Source organism: Haliaeetus albicilla, chromosome 14 (genome assembly GCF_947461875.1).
Source record: "Haliaeetus albicilla chromosome 14, bHalAlb1.1, whole genome shotgun sequence".
Classification (NCBI taxonomy): Eukaryota; Metazoa; Chordata; class Aves; order Accipitriformes; family Accipitridae; genus Haliaeetus; species Haliaeetus albicilla.
Window position 1 is genome coordinate 4351135 of NC_091496.1, and position 15837 is coordinate 4366971.

At 52.5% G+C, this 15837-nt stretch overlaps 1 protein-coding gene across 1 annotated transcript in view; it reads left to right on the forward strand.

The window, feature by feature from the left end:
• Nucleotides 1-15837, forward strand: part of PFKFB3 (6-phosphofructo-2-kinase/fructose-2,6-biphosphatase 3) — a 44252-nt gene continuing 28415 nt past the window's right edge. The window contains exon 1 of the mRNA XM_069801556.1: nt 1-551. Coding sequence (XP_069657657.1) covers nt 536-551 — 16 coding nt within the window. The 5' untranslated portion in view covers nt 1-535. The remainder of the gene's footprint in view (nt 552-15837) is intronic.

Consider the following 15837-nt stretch of genomic DNA (forward strand, 5'->3'; position numbering starts at 1 on the left):
ACGCAGGTTGCCAGATCTGAGTTTCTGCCTCCCTGGTGTTGGAAGCAGTTGAGTTTTCCCAGCTTAGCCTTGTTCCACCACAAAGAAGATGGGATCGATGCTCTGCTGAGCTCAGAAGATTGGTAGAGGTGATGCAGGAGGCCAAAGCCCCGTTATCCCACCCACATCCATTGCATTCAATTCTGTACTGGTCCTACCAGGAAAAAAACCCACCGCAAACCAAACGAAAAAAACAGTTCCCACTACCTCCCATTCCTTTCTAAGGCTCTCAGCTCCTTGTCACCTCTCTGCCAGCCCTGCTGCCTCCCGAAAACGAAGGGTTAAAAGCTCCGAAATTACAAGAACTTCCTCCTTTCTGCAGTGCCTGCCTCCAGATGACGCTGGGTTCTGCCGGGCTTTGCCCAAATATGTCCGTTTCCTTTTAAAAGAAGAAGGAGGAGGAAGGAAGAAAATAAAAATAAAGAAGAAATATATATATATTTAAAAGCAAGGCACCCAGGAGTCCGAGCACAGCCCTGCCTCCAGCCCCCCCTCCATGCCGTTCCGCAAAGGTAGGGGCTGGATTTTGGGGGGGGGGGCACACATATACAGCACCCCGGGATGCTCCTCCTGGCCACGGGGGGACACACACACACCTAAGGGACCAGGGTTGGGATTGGGGTCCGTGTCCCGTGGGATGCTTTTTGGCAGTGGCTGGGAGATGGGAGCAGCGGACTGTGCCCGGTTTTGCCGCACCGCGGGGTTTTGGGGGAGGATGGGGGGACACGATGCTGGGATGGGGGGTTTGGGGGGGGGAGTGTAAGAAATGTAGCCTGTAAAGGGTAACTGGTTTTTCTTCGTGTCTCCCTGCTCTGGGGGGAATAAGCTGTTCTGGGTGGTGCAAAGGCTGAGGACGAGAAGGAAGCAGGACGTTTGTGGGCAGGGGGATGCTGCTGGGGGATGTTTTGGGAGATGCAGGCTGAGAATTGGCAACCTGCGTGCATTTGTGGTGGTCCTCGGGTGATGCTCAGCTGGCGGAGTTGTGCCGTTGGGAGCCTGGGAGGAGAGACCGGGGAGGTAAATGACATTTGAGAGGGGTATCCAACCCGGGCAGCTCTCTTTCACGACGTGGTGCTCTCCAGTCTGCACCCCAAACCATCTCTTTTCCCAAAAGCTCCATCCCAGCAGCTGGCAGAAATCCCCCCCTTGCCATCCCCTGGCTTGGAAGCGTGGGCCAAGAAGGACCCAGCTAGGAGTCCTAAAGCCCCGTCAAGCTGCTCCTGTGCTTCCCCAGAGGTGGATGGATGAGTTTTCCATCCTCCCTGGCCTGCTGTGAAGCAGAGACCCTTGGTGTCACCTCCTCCTCATCCCGGCGGGGTATCATAGTGCGGGCATTGGGGGGGCACACAGCAGGATGCTCGCGGTGGCCCCTTGTCCTAGCAATTCTATTGGGAGGAGAAAGAGGGGGAAAAAACTCTTCTCCAAGAGACACAAAAGCCAGGGGAGGCAGGGTTAAGTCGGGATGTGCAAGGACACAGGGGAGAAGATGCTGCTCAGCCTCTAACCCAGGTGCTTTGCCGAAGTGGTTCGGTGCCTCTGGGCCGGTGGTCAGCCCAGTGCCACGCCAAGGGCTGGCAGTGCTGGGGCAGGGGCAGAGGGTACCGTGGCGGAGATGTTACACGCTGAGCCTGGCGTGGCATGAAAGGGCAGCAGGGAGGGAATGAATATTTGGGACAGAAGGTTGGATTTGGTTTTCTCACCTCTCCTTGCTCTGGGGAGAATTTTTCGGGTGTGCGGCAGTTTGCCCACAGTGATGTTCACGGAGCCTGTGATGTCAGGCACGGAGATTTATGTTGCCTTTTAAGGCTCAATGAAGTGCGATGTGGTTCACACCCTCACATCTTGACAGCACAACAGACTTCAGGTCTTGATTTAATTTTAGGCGATAAACGGATTTGTTTAAAGCAGAAGAAGAGATGCTGGGGGGGTGGGCGGTTGGAGGAAAGCGGAGCGTGTCAGGCTTTAAAAGCGCTGAGCGCTTGGGGGTGGGCACGGAGAGCTGGGGGGAAATTCCCATGTTGGAGGGCAGCTCGCGTGGCCCCGCTGCAGCCTCAGCAGGGATTCCAGTGATAAGAACGATGGGCAGGTCTCCAGCACTTGGGGACACGTGGTGGGTCTGCAGTCATGAGGATGCACTTCCATGCGGTCTTGCCCAGCACACCTGAATTGGGGAAGACCTATTTGTCGGGGCACCATGCCTTGCTTGCTATCCCCGCTAGATACCTGGGGCACAGCTAATCTGCAAGTCCTTTGGACCCTGCTATGGGGAATTCGGTTCTGCAACCATCGCGTCACCCTTGCAGCCATACCTCCTCTGCAAACTTCCTCTAGAGGTCAACCTTGAAATGCCAGAGCAGCTGCCAGCAGCTCCTTGTGTCAACTTGCAGTTCCACCATGCGAAGGTCCAACATGGCACAGAGGCCAGCGTGGAGGGGTTTTGTCCCTCGCTTGTGCACGTGCATGCTCAGCTCATGCTGGAGACCCCCCCAAGGACCCCTTCTTCTTGCAGATGGAGGCTGTAAGACTCGCTTAGACTAGAAGAGACCTGTGCGAGTTTGGCCATGGCAATGCTTGTAGAGGTTCTCTGTACGGCCTGGCTGCGGTCTGTGTAGACGTGACCCCCGCTGAGAGCATCCCGTTGGGTTGGTGGGACCCCATGTCACCAGCCGTGCCTGGAGCACTGCTCAGGGCTGCCTGGGCTTCCCATGGACGCATCTATAAGCCACCAGGCAGAGGGGTTGTGGAGAGCACGGTCTTCTGGCTGCCCTTCAAAAGCTGCACAGGGTGAGCTGTGCATATCCTTAGTTTGCAGGAGAGTTGGGCATGAAGGTATTTTCCCTGTAGTTCAACTTGGTGCATTAAAAATCCTTGCTGAAGGTGGTGGCCTCAGTCTGATTTAGAGTCAGGATGCCTGCCCGATCCTCCCAGAGGAAAATGAGGACTCCAGCCAACTCAGTGAGGAGGCTGTGCCTTTCCTTTGGGAGCCTTTTGGGAGCAGCGACCCACCCCAGGGCTTACTCACCACCACCCAGATGTGGGCTGTGAAGAGAAGGCTCTGCCTAAAGGCTGCTGCTTTGCAAACCCCAGGTAGCTTGAGGCACAGGGAGACTTTGTGACGTGCATTTTGGAGGCCCTGAGCCGTCTTTGCACACCCCTGCGTGTGGAAATGGAGTATCCTGGGGAGTAAAATGCAAACTCCACCCTAGCTCTGCCGGCTTCTCTCCGCTTGCAGCTTCGGCATCGCTTTCCCTGCTCTGCCAGCAAGTCTGGGCTAAATCCTCATTGCCTTGGCTCTGTTCTGCCTCCTTTCTCTCTGGGCATCGTAGCCAGTGGCATTGCCCCAGGATCCCCATTTCATGTCTGTACAACTGTTGCCATTTAGCCGACCTCAAGGCTTTTGGCAGTTTCAGATGTTAAAGAAAGGTATTTCTAGCAGAGATGTTCGAGGACAGCTAGAAGGAATGAGCTTATGGCAGGAATTAATTTCTTGCAGCATCACTGCATCAGCTGGGAACGCTGGAAAAAGTCCTGATTCCCAAGAGATGCTGTTACCCTGGCAAAGCAGCATCCGTGGCTACAGCTTTACTGGCAGGAGGTGTTGGGAGCTTTCACCTAAAATGCCCTTCGCCCCGCCTGAAAAATATGATTTAATTACTGCGGCTGACACAAGGAAGCCTGGGAGCGTGCAGGTAATAAGCAGCCAGGATATTGCCAGAGAGCAGGACGTTTGTCATTTATTTAAAGGACAAATGAAATCCTGATGGTATTGCTGGCTGGGAAGGAGCTGGAGATAAGACTGAAAGCCAGTGAGCAGGGATTGAATGCACGATGCTGGGAGTGACTGGTTCCCCAGGGTATGGGTACAGCCATTAGCAAGTTGGCAAGGGCAAGACAGATGCCTGATGTAAGGTGCTTCCCAGCTGAAAAGAAAATTATTTACGGGTAGGTTGGCTTTGAGCTGTTGGATGGGGGACCTGCTGGGTGCTGTTTGGATCACTGGTCATCAGGGTGCGTTACTGTGGGACTGGTGCGAGCAAAGGATCCTGCGTGGTGATGCGTGGCTCGAATCGGGCACGAAAGAGGACTTTTGTCTTTGATGAGGGGGCAGATTCTGGAGTGGTTGGTGTTGGTTTTGTCTGTTGATGGTCTTCTCTGGGACGGGCAAGGAGGATCGTGCTGGTGGCAGAGGTGGGCCTGGATGGATGCAGGTTGTGGTTTGGAGTGGTGATGGTGGACACCGTGCTCCTGCAAAGGGGCTCTGCTGACATGGACATCGGCTGCGGTTGTGCAACACCGGTACAACCCCAAGCAGAGACAGCTTGCACGACTGTGCTGAGCACGCTGTCTTTGCGGGATAAACAAGAACTCATAGCAAGGTGGAGATCGGAAGAGCCATGGGCATGGTGGACCAGTGTTGGGATCCTGTGCAGCATCTGGAGGAGCAGCCAGGGCTTGCACAGGCAAGAGAAGAAGGAGGGATGCTGGAAAAAGCGCAAGCACGGGGATTGGGGAGCTTCTGAGGGGTCTGTGGCTAAAACCTGAACTCTGTCCTTCACCTGCTGGGCTGGCAGTGGGAAAGCAAGCTGTGCCTCATGGTCGCTGCACACATGAGTTGAATTAAACATCTCTTCCCAGGTTGAGAACAATCTGGTGGGTGTCCTTGCATATGTCATATGGGGTGAGATGGCTCTTGCCTTCCTTAGCCCTCTGGAGTGAGGTGTACAGCGTAAGCCAGGGGTCCAGGACCCCCAGGAGGCTGGTTTGCTGATGGATGGGCTCAGCGGCCCCCGTGGCAACTGTCCCATTGCCACTGACGGCAAGGAGAGCCAGACACTTGGCTCCAAGGTGGCCGCACGCAGTTGAGATGAATCCAGCCTCAGGGCTAGCAAGGGGCTGGGGGAGCTGAGCCCCCACCACGCAGAGGGGAGCAGCAGATCTGAGAAACCATCCCTAATTTTCCCAGGGTCCTTCCTCCCCACATCACACCTACCTCCGTAAGGACTGATTTGCTCACCATCAGCCAAGTTGTCTGGAGATCTTGGAGACTTTATAACATCACCCCCCGAATCCAGCCCTGGGGATGCTTGCAGGGCACGGAGCTGCTCTGCAGAGATCTCACTGTGTGTCACATCTACTGACCCCGCTGCAGATATGTTGTGTCGGACGTCCCTCACGCACCACATCCCAGCCACCACGGGGTGCTTGTCTGCACGGAGGTTTGCAGCGTCCCATGACAGTGGGTGGAAAAAAAGCACCTGGTAGACCTGCACAAAGCCCTGCTGATGCCCACCCTCCCCTGGCTCCTTTCTCCCGGTGACCATCAGAGCGATCTCCTGCGAGCAGCTCCTATCCAAAGCTAGCAGAAGTTATTATACAGCTGGGAAACCGATAACAGGAGTTGTTTTGGCAGGAGAAATGCTCTGGTGGGGATGACGTTGCAGAGGTGATTTCTGCTACCAAGCACTGCAATTTCCAGACGCGTGGTGGGGGGAGTGGGTAGACAGCCCGGCTGCTGTAACAATACTGCTCTTTATTAAGCCTTTTTGCTTTCTGTTAGCAGAGGTTATGACGTCTTCTGGTCTCATTTCTGCTTGCTGTGATCAAGGAGGCTCTTGTTAGCAGGAGCAGAGGTGCCTTTTGCACATGAGCATGAAGGGAAAGGGCAGGACAGTGCCACATCCCGGTGTTATTATTTCTGCTGCAAGTCCCCTTCTCTGTCAAGCGCTTCCTTTATATCACAACTCGTGCAGATAGTCAGATTATAACACCCCCTGACGGGAAACTATCTGCTTTTGCCGAGCGATTACAACTAAGGGCGGAGATTTACCTTTCTGCAGCTTTTTGGTATTAAAAGGGATAATTTTGTCACTTTGGGATGCTTTCTGGCTTGCTGGCAATGCCCCACGAATCCACATGCTGCTGCGTTTGCTGGTCACGTCACCCGTCGCTCCTTGATGTCGTGCTTTCCTGGCAGCCCTGGAAAACGTTTTATCCAGCGCTTCCCATCAACGGCACCGGGGAGGATTTACGAGCGCTGATGAGCAATGCATCTGATGCGGAGAAGCCAAATGGGGAGTCGGGAGCTGCCTGGGGGGGGTCCTGCCCGCTGCAGCTCCCCGTGGGGGCTGTCCCAGTGACGATGATGATGTGGGCGTCTGCTCGCAGCCTTCTGCTCAAAGGGCAGGGAGGAAACGTGCGGCAGAGCTGGCCCGGGCTCTCCTGACTCACCAGCTCGTGCCTGAGTCAAACCATCGCCTTGTCTTCAATGAACACCTTTCCTGGAAGGCTGGAAACCCCCTCGTGTCCTGCTTTGACCCCTCACCAGTGTTTCTTGCCAGGGTATTTTCCTTCTGGCTTTTGGCTTCGTTTCATCCCCTTTCACCTTGGTGGCCTCTTGAACGAAACACGAGTAAATGACCCAAAGGAGCAGGTGTCTGTCCCCCCATCACACCCATCCCGACACGTCCCTGCAGCTCCAAGAAAGCATGTGGTGAGCATGACCTTTCCACTGCCTCTTTGACATTACACTTTCTTTAGTGTTTACGATCACTCATGGAGAGTTTTTAATGGGTTTAAGGAGCCACCGTGCCTAGCGGTCATGTTCTTGCTGGTGCTCGTGGGGTTGTGCACAGCCAAGCAGCAAAGCCCACCACGTCTCGTGGTGTTGATGCAGGGGAGGACGTGCCAGGCTGTGGTGGGGAGGTGGGATGCCCTTCGCTGCCACCAGCCAGAGGTGGGACCACCACCCAAATTTGACTGGGGTAGGAGGCTTGTAAAGGGTGTGCAGCTCCCTGTGGGAGAGCTGTAAGGTCCAGTGGGGGTTTTTGGGACCCACTCTGCACCCCAATCGCTCCACAGAAACCAGTCGGTGGTAAGAGATGGGTTGTTACAGCCTCTCAGACTTCCCGAGTCTGGGAATTGAAACCACGTCAAGATGCAGTTGCTGATAGCATCTCCTCATCTCCTAACCTGGGAGCAGGCAGATATGCCTGTAACCTGCCTTCCCAGGGCCAGCAACCCACCAAGCAACTTGGGACGCTGGAAAACCTTCCTCTTGGTGTCTTGCCTCACTCTTGCATGGATGGAGAAGGTGTCTCCTATGCTGTATTTACACAGTGAACAGGCAATGGCATGACCCCAGTGCTTTTTATCCACTCCACCGTCTGAAGACGGGGCTTGGCGGTCACGTTACGTAGGAAAAACCCAGCTGGCTGGGCTAGGCTGGGCTCGGACCGTGGAGAAGGGTCCGACCCCTCCGCAGGGAGCTCAGCGTGGGCTTGGGCTTCCCCCCAGTGCTCAGATCACACCACCGACACCCTCCGGGCCACTTCTCCGCCTGGCATCCCACCAACTCTGACTTTGCCATCAAGAGCTCGTGCCGGCAGGGCGGCTGGCGTGCCGAACCCTTCCCGAACACACCCTCAATGATGGAGAAATTCACCTCGGCGTAAAATGACTCCAAAGGCTTTAAATCAGGTGACCACGGGTTTTTCATGGAGCGACGTGGGAGGATTTCAAAACCAGCAGCCGGCGAGGCGTGATCCCTGTTTGCCTGGTGCGTGCGTGCACACACGCACACGCAGGCACGCACGTCTCTCCAGGGCACCCCGCTTCCCCCCCTCCCCGCGTAACTGTGTTTTAAGGCTGACAAAAAAAGGGCATGGGGAACAGGCCTTGGTTGGGAGTCAAGATCAAACCTACACAAGTAGTTTCAAATTTCCCTTGTGTTTTCCTCTGCAGGATTCCTTGTCCTCCCAATAATTATTAGGCTTTCCCTAATACCTAAGCAACTTTTCCTATATCTACCTTAAACTTTCCTTGCTATCGAGGACAGTTATCATTCTCCTTATAACATCCATTTTCAGACTGAAAGCTGTTCCCACATTTTCCACCCCAGGTTTCTTCTTTCTGGAGCACAAAAATGCTCTCATTTTGTGCTCTCCCATATACCCCATTCTGGAAACATCTCCTTGGTTGTTGCCCACCTTGTCCCATCCCAGATTAAACCTCTTCCCAAAAGCATGGGGCCCAGGGTGAGATGTGCCCTTCCCTGGTGCTGAGGAACCAGCACCATCCGGGCCAGAAAACCCAACCTCCTGCATTTTCTATAGCACCCTCCTGCTAAAACATCCTAGAATTGGGCTTTCCTTTTGGTTTTTCATTATTATTATTTTTTCTTTGGGGGCATCACACTGTTTGTTCATAGTTGGTTGCCGAGATTCTTTTTATTCCTCCTCTCCCCAGTCCTTCAGTCCTCATTGGAGGATTTCCAGCTTTATCACTTGAAGCGGGGGAAACTGAGGCACAGGAGGGTGCAGCCATACGCTGGAAGCTGCTGTGATTGTGGCTTTAGCTGCTCTTATCTGCCGATCCAGCGCTCTCTGCATCAAACCTGACCATGCCTGAGCGTCCTGCTGGGTCCCCCCATGTTGGTACATTTTGGTGCGCATCGCTGGACCGGACCTTACCGTAGTGCAACGCGGAGCTTTGAAATCAACCCATGTGGGTAGGAGCAGGGTGTTAAAACTCCACGCGGAGGGATTTGCGTTGGAAATTGGGGAAAGCTTTGCTCAGCCCTGAAATAGGTTATCCGAGGATGGGGTGGGGAGTCTGAGACAGACAAATATCTCCCTTTGAAATGGCTTGGGGAGAAACGATGCCGCTTCCAGGCTGGGGAAGGGTTGATGACAAATCTGCCGGGAAAAGGAGGTGCTGCTGTGTTCCTGTGCAACCCCAGCTCCGCTTCGGGCTCTCCCGGCGGGGCTGGCAGCCCTCGGCAGCCGGCATTTGGGCAGGGACGCGGCAGGGCTGGTGTTAAATGGCTGCAACCCTCCAGACAACCTGATTTATTCCCCTCCCTGACGCCTTGGCACTCAGCTCTGATGTTTGTTTGTCCAACCTGACGCGGGGAGAGCCTTTTGCAGGGGCAGCGAGGGGAACTTGTTTACGGATTTATTTTATCGGGTTTTTTTGGCCGTGCACGACCCACTGGCACGCGTCCACCGGCAGGAACCCACGCTCGGCAGCCTGAGAGGAACGACAGGGACGCATGTGCCGGCCCGGGGAAGTAGCACGGGCTGTCCATGCTCCGTTCACGTGCACGCAGGGAGGAAAAGCTGCTGGGCTCTGTTTTCCTGACCTCGCCGTCACCCAGCACCGCCACCGTCCCTCCCAGCAGCCGCAACCTCCTCCGGAGACACGCGAAAGGGGCATGAGCAGTTATCGCCGGTGCTGAGGCGCTGCCGGGCTTTGCTGGTATTTCCAGGAAACCTGGAGAAGAGCTGAGCCTGGTAAACAAACAGGGCTAACGCCACTGGGTTGGGAGGTATTTTTCTCCCAGTGGTACTGGGAAAAAAATTGGGCGTCCTGCTGTCCTGCACCCGGATCTGGCCACAAGCCCAAAGGGGGGATGTGACTTCCCAGTTTCGGTCTCTCTGGAGCTGGGGTGCTCCAGCTGCTTCCACTGGAGGATAAGCAGAAGGACGGGTTGTGCTGCGCTTGTCTGGCTCGTGGGCTTGAAGGCAAGGACTAAGCGCCTGGCCCAAGGAGATTGAATTATTCTGCCCCTAAAAATGCAAACAAGCACTGCTGGGTTATCCTACACAAATGGAGAACAAAGGCTCCTTAGTCACCAATATAAATTTATTTGGAGGAAGTTTGTCCCTTCATCCCAGGTATGATGCAGGCAAGCATCCCACCTTGAAGCTAATAGGAGCCTCTAGCATGCCTGGTGCAGAAATTTGAGGTTTTGACTTGTTTTTTTCTCCTGCCCACTGATTTTCTTAGAAAACCTCCTTATTAGCAAGGGATTTCTAACAGGAACAGTAGGACACAGCTGAGGCTGTGATTTGGGCTTGGGCAGCCCAGCGAAGCCCCTCCACCCCCGGCACCACGGGATGCTGCCCCGCTTTGTGCCAACACCAGTGCTCCAGGGATGGATCCGTGCTCGCGAAACAACACTCCCTTTGCAAAAAAAATTAAAACAATAAAGAAAAAGAAAAAGCTGGTTGGTTTTTTTCCCCAGCCTGGATCCATTTCCCAGCTGGAGGGCTGGATCCTGTTCACAGCTGAAAATGGGCTTTGGGGCGGGAAGAGGGACTCAGAAGTGGCTTTGTCGCCAAAATCTCCATGTTGTTGAGCCGACCTGAGCAGGACGAGTCAAGACAGAAGAGGCACCTGTCAGCAGTGATTTTTGTGTTTATTTATTTCTCCAAGGTTGATTTGCCAAAGGTAGGGAATGGATTTCCACCTCTTACCAGCTGTGAAGAGCGTGTACATGGGGGAACGCAGTCAGCAAACCCTTCGGTTCTCTTAAACATGAAATCACCTCTGGTTGCTGCTGTGTTTCCCCTGTCCTTTTTTTCTTTTTGTAATTTTTGAGTGCAGCTGAGCTGCTCAGAAACTAACTCAAGTCAAACACAATGGTACTGTAAATACGAGAGCAATTTAATAAACCATTAAATGGTTTATGGCTGTTGCAAAGGCAGCAATTTGGGCAATTTCTTGGTGGAGGACGTGAGGCTGGGAAGAGGTCTCTTTGGGTATGGCTTTACCTGTGCAAATTTCAGAAACCCTATGGCTGCCTTTTCTGGCTTGGGTTTGGATGTTCTGCCGTGCTGGGCTTGCAGTGGTGGGGTTGGGTGGCCTTGACGGCTAATGGCCCGGCTGCAAACAAGACAAGACAAGGCAACGTGGGATGAGGCTGGCATGTGCCAGCACCGAGTCTTAGTCACCCCGTTTCATCGATGACTGGCTCCATCTGAATGCAAAAGGACCAGATTTTTGAGTAGCATTTGAAGGCAGCAGCGGCACGGGCTGCCAGGGATTGAGGCAGTTGCGTGTGCTCCTGCACGTGTCCAAGGGAGCTGTGCTTCTCCAGGCGTGGAGGGCTGGATTGGACCCTGCGTGAGATGCATTTTCCAGGGCTATTTACCTGGTCAGCTCTGGAATGAGCACCTGTGTTTAAGGCAGGACAGGGAGGGGGACATGCAATGCGTCTGTGCTCAGAGCACGTCCTGCAGATATGGGGGACTGCAGCTACCATGACCCTCTGGCCACCCTTGCCTTCACCCCAAACCCATGCTGGTGAGATCCCCAATAGCCACAACTACAGAAAGACCTTGCTTTTGTATAACTGGCAGGTTTGGGAAAGGCTCTGGGCTTTGCCTGCACAAACCTCCATGGGTCTCGGCACCCCGGTGGATGCAGACTGTAGCTCCCGTTGGCTCAAGGCACAGATTGGGAGACCCAACCCGTCCGTCTGATCCATGAGGCACCATAGGTGCCTTCACCCAGCAGTGGGGATGAGGTGCCCATCATTTAGGTGCCTGGGACTATCCAAGCCCGGGTGATAAATGCACAACATGAAGCAAAGGAAGGTCGTGCCTTGAGCCTGAGCTTGGCTCTCTTTTTCATTGGGATGTTGGCAGGAGAGCCTGCCCAGGAGTTGGGTGGCCGTCAGATCTCTTGTTGACTCAAGCCGCTCTCTAGCAGTTGTTTTAATTCAGCCTGAGTGCCGGGTAAACAGCCGGGCTGGGAAATGTGAAACCCTCGCTCGGAGCTCGCCGTGGCTGCAGGCGTCAGCCCGGGGAGGTGCAAGCGGAGAAGCACGGACCCACCGGCGCGGTGCAGAGGAGCACGTGGGCATGGTGGGGATGAAGGTGTGGGGTGAGCCCATGTCTGCTGGAGTCATTTGTTTGGTTTACAAGGAGTGAGAAGGAAAAATTGAACCCTATTTGGGGCACAGAGTTTGCGCTGTGATTCCCTGATGAGTGGTCTTCCCAGAAAAACCGAAGCAGATGCAATGAAAGTGGTTTTCCCCCTTCTCCATCGTATTCAGTGGGGGCAAGTCGTGGTCAATGGCCAACGTGTGCTTCCACCTGTGCCATCGCCTCACGGCTCTGGCTCTCAGCTCAAGTAACAGCAGTTGTTTTGGAAGGAAACTGGGACACTCCCCATGAAGCATAGCATCTTCCCTCGTGATCCCTACCAAACTGCCAGGTACCCAAGTGCCAGTTTGCTACTCTGTGTTAAACTCCAGGGCAGAAATCTAAACATTCAGCTGAATTTTCTTTTTTTTTTTTTAATCCAAGGAGCTGTTAACAGCTTGTCATTGCAGGTTGGAAAATTTAAATGCATTTGAGAAAATATGTTGGCAGCCAGCTCCCCATATTGTTTCAGCTTGCCCCAAAATTCCAGAGAAATTTCCCGTTAATATTTTTCATGTCTGATCGGAAAATATTGGGGAAAGAAGAAACAAATTCTGTAGATATTTTTGGACAATTTTAGCCTTCTTTTTTCCTCCTTAGTCAGGTCTCCATGGCATGGAAATGATTAAACAAAATGCACAAATTAAAAACATCTGATAGGAATTAGATAAGCGAAAATCTTTGCCCTATAAGCAGAAAAAAATTAAGAAAACCCTGATAAGGAAATCTGGTTATTTAACTTCTGCATTCCAGCAATCTGTGTGATCTGATTCCAGTGATTTGGCTCCAAAAATTGGTTAGGAGAGCTGTTAGGAAATTGGAGATCTGAAAGGTTACCTGGGGGAGGCTTTGACTGTAGAGACCTCCAGCAAAAGATATGGAAACTCAGACTGACTCCTGCAGCTGAAAAAAAAAAAAAAGCCTCCTTGAGATAGCTGCTGTGTGAAGGGCAGAGCCTCAATCACTCTTTCATCTCTTGATCATTTTTGTTCCTGGTGCAGAGAATTCAGAAATCTTCGCCATCTCGTAATGGCTTTTCAATTGGTTGGTCCTGGGGCGTTTTTCAGTGTAGTTGTGGACCTTACTATTCTGAATTTCAACCTATTGACCATATGCTTTCTCTCTTGGTTGTCTTTCACAGACCTCCTAAAAGCAGTCCCTACAGGTCTCAGGTTTAAAAGCACATGGCAACAGTCTGGAGAAGTGGGACATTTAGACCTCACCTCTTGATGCCTTGTGATTTCCATCAGTTGAATGGAGAGGGGAACCCTTAGGGAGGCCGATCCAGGGACCAGCTCAACCCGAGGAGCGGTGTTGGTCCGAAAAGTGGTTCTTCGTGGCCAGAGTTGAGGTGCGTAGGACACTGTTGGGCAACCATCACCTGCCATTGCCTGTATCATCCCAGCCCTGCGAGGAAGCAGGGACAAGCAGGTTGTCGATACGGCAGACGTGCTCACAAGGGTGTGGGTGGAAAGATCCTCTGCACGTACGCGGTTTCGAAATGCATCTCCTCATCAAAGTATTACTCTTCCTCCCTACATGGGATTCTGGATTGAACAAGGAATTGCGTTTTGGGTCACCTCGTGCTGGAGCGCACCGAGGTGTGCGTCGGATGGCTTTGGACCCAGATAGCGCTGAGGTCTTCCTCCGTGCTCGCAAACACCTCCAGGACTCTTCTCATCCTGGTTTACAATCAATATCCACAGCAGGGCATGCGAATTGCTCTGGGACTGCCCATTTCTCTCCATGGATGGTCAAGTGGTCAAAGCTGACCCTTTCCTTGTAGACACCCAAAATGACATAAATCCTGCCCAAATACTACCCACAGCTTTGCTGTGGATGGAGGCGAACACAGCAGGAGCTGTGCGGGGCTGCAACACCTCTTCCCTGCTTAGCATCCCCCAGGGAACGTTTCCATCTGAGCCTCCCAGGCAGTGCAGATCCTCCTGGGATGCTGCCTCGTAGGACGGCGTTTTATCGCCCCTTGATCAAAAGCCTCTGTATCAGGAGCCAAACTGATATTAACGGGGGTTGACAGCAGGGATAAAAAAATATCCTTTTTCCTAGGCTACGGTTACTCCGGTGCATGCTGCCGCCTCCTCCTTGATCAGCAGGAATACAAACCACTGCGGTTTCTTCCTGAGAGCTTTGTATTGTAGCTTCTTGCATTTCTTTGAAGAGATTCCCCAGCATCTCCCGGGTGTCCGGCCTCATGACATCATTGCCTACAACTCTTTAGAAGCCTCTTGGTCACCATGGCAATGCTGAGGTTGTCACTGGCCTGGGCTTCTTACATCATAAGGTGAGTCAGCCCCCGAATGAAAGGCCACAGCCTTTGCCGTTGCTTGATTTAATAACCTGCAATGATGTGATAATGATCCAGGCTCTTAATGAAAGGTGGGTGTTAATAAGATGTTAGGAAACAGTCCAATAGCAAAGTCCATGGGATAATGACGGGCTGTGATTTCCGGAGGGTGACCATCTTCCACCTTAAATGGGTTGAAGAGACTCATCCATCGGGGGTTTCATATCCATCACTGAGGCCCTGCAGGCAGGAGACCTCCCCAAATGCACCACTGGACCGGGAATTAAGCTCTTCATGAACACAACCAACTTCAAGCATTGGGCACCTCCATGGAAATGGTTCCTGTAACAATCCGGGCTCAGAGGAGGGTTGGGATTTTAGCTCCTTCCCACTGGATCTCCAACTTGCTGCATCGCTTTGCAGCACAAATTAGGTCTAGCTCAGGTGTGAGCCCATGGCTGTATTTCTGCTGATTTATCTGTGGTAACATATGCCAGGTTTATGCTGGCAGCAGCAGGATGGGTAATATCTGATCTGGCAGCTGGGACACAGTAAACCTGTAAACACGCTTTTCTTTCAAACCAGCAGGATTTTTGTGCTGGATCAGTGCCTTGTCGCAGGTGGTTGTGGCATCTTCCTTACGGACGAGGTAACCTAAAGTCAAGTTTGACATCTCGTGGATTTACACCCTAAATCAATGCCAGGACTTTCAGTGGGGAATTTCACACCCTAAAAATCACAGGGCAAATGGGGAGGTGTTCCTCTGGTGTAACTAAAAGTACCTGGGAGTAGGAGGCACAACCCAGTGTCAGGCTAACATGAATGTTGGCTTCTCGGAGTCACGGCCAGTGCCAAAACCCGAAATACGGTGCTCTGACTGATCCATACCCTTCGACCCTTTCTGTTGGGACCATGAGTGAAATTTTGCAGCCAGATTTCATTTCAAGGAGAACCGGTATCAGATTCCCAAGACTGGAATATCCCCAACCTTTTGCCATCTAATTACCCTCAAACCACTTTTAAAACCCCCTATTTGTCTCTGCAACCTATGGAGTCAATTATCTTTTATGATTTAGCCTATTTATGGGGTGAGTTTTGTTTTGCACCAGTCTTGTAAGGTCAGGAACTTTCACAGGACGTTGCTCAATCCTCCTGGACCCGTTTCTGAGCAGACCTGCCAGCGTTGAGAAACCTCCCTGCTCCGATGGTTGTTGCAGGTTCAGAACGTTATTTCCAAATTTATTTTTTTGACAATTACAGAATGTAATTCTCGAAAAGTACAGATGAAATGCCTTTTCTGGGATTTTAAATAAGAATATCAGCCTGGGAGGCTCCTTTGGGGTCATCAGTCCTGGGTACTGGACACCCATCTTATGTCCTACCCATCTCTGGCCTTGAGCTTTACTGGGTCTTCCCAGGGACTCTCCAAGACCTGAGCACAGTTGGGGGCACCCACCTCTCCTTGAGGACGATGGAGGGATCCTTGAGTGATTTTGCTTCTAATTTGGGGAATCGAGATTAAATCCAGGCTCTCAACCTTCCTTCTTGCCCATATTCATCACAGTCAGGCAATGTGTTTGCAACGTTCCCATTTCCTTTCCCATCTACCTTTAACTCACCTGATTATAACCAAATGCCTCTAGTTAGGGCACAAATCTGGCAGCTGAAAAGAAACTAGGTTTGAACCCTCATCCTCCTGCTTGAAGGGCTCCTAAATGAAAAGGAATTAAAAAAAAAAAATTGCTTTTAGCAAGGCTGATGACGTAACACGACAGAGGGTTGACT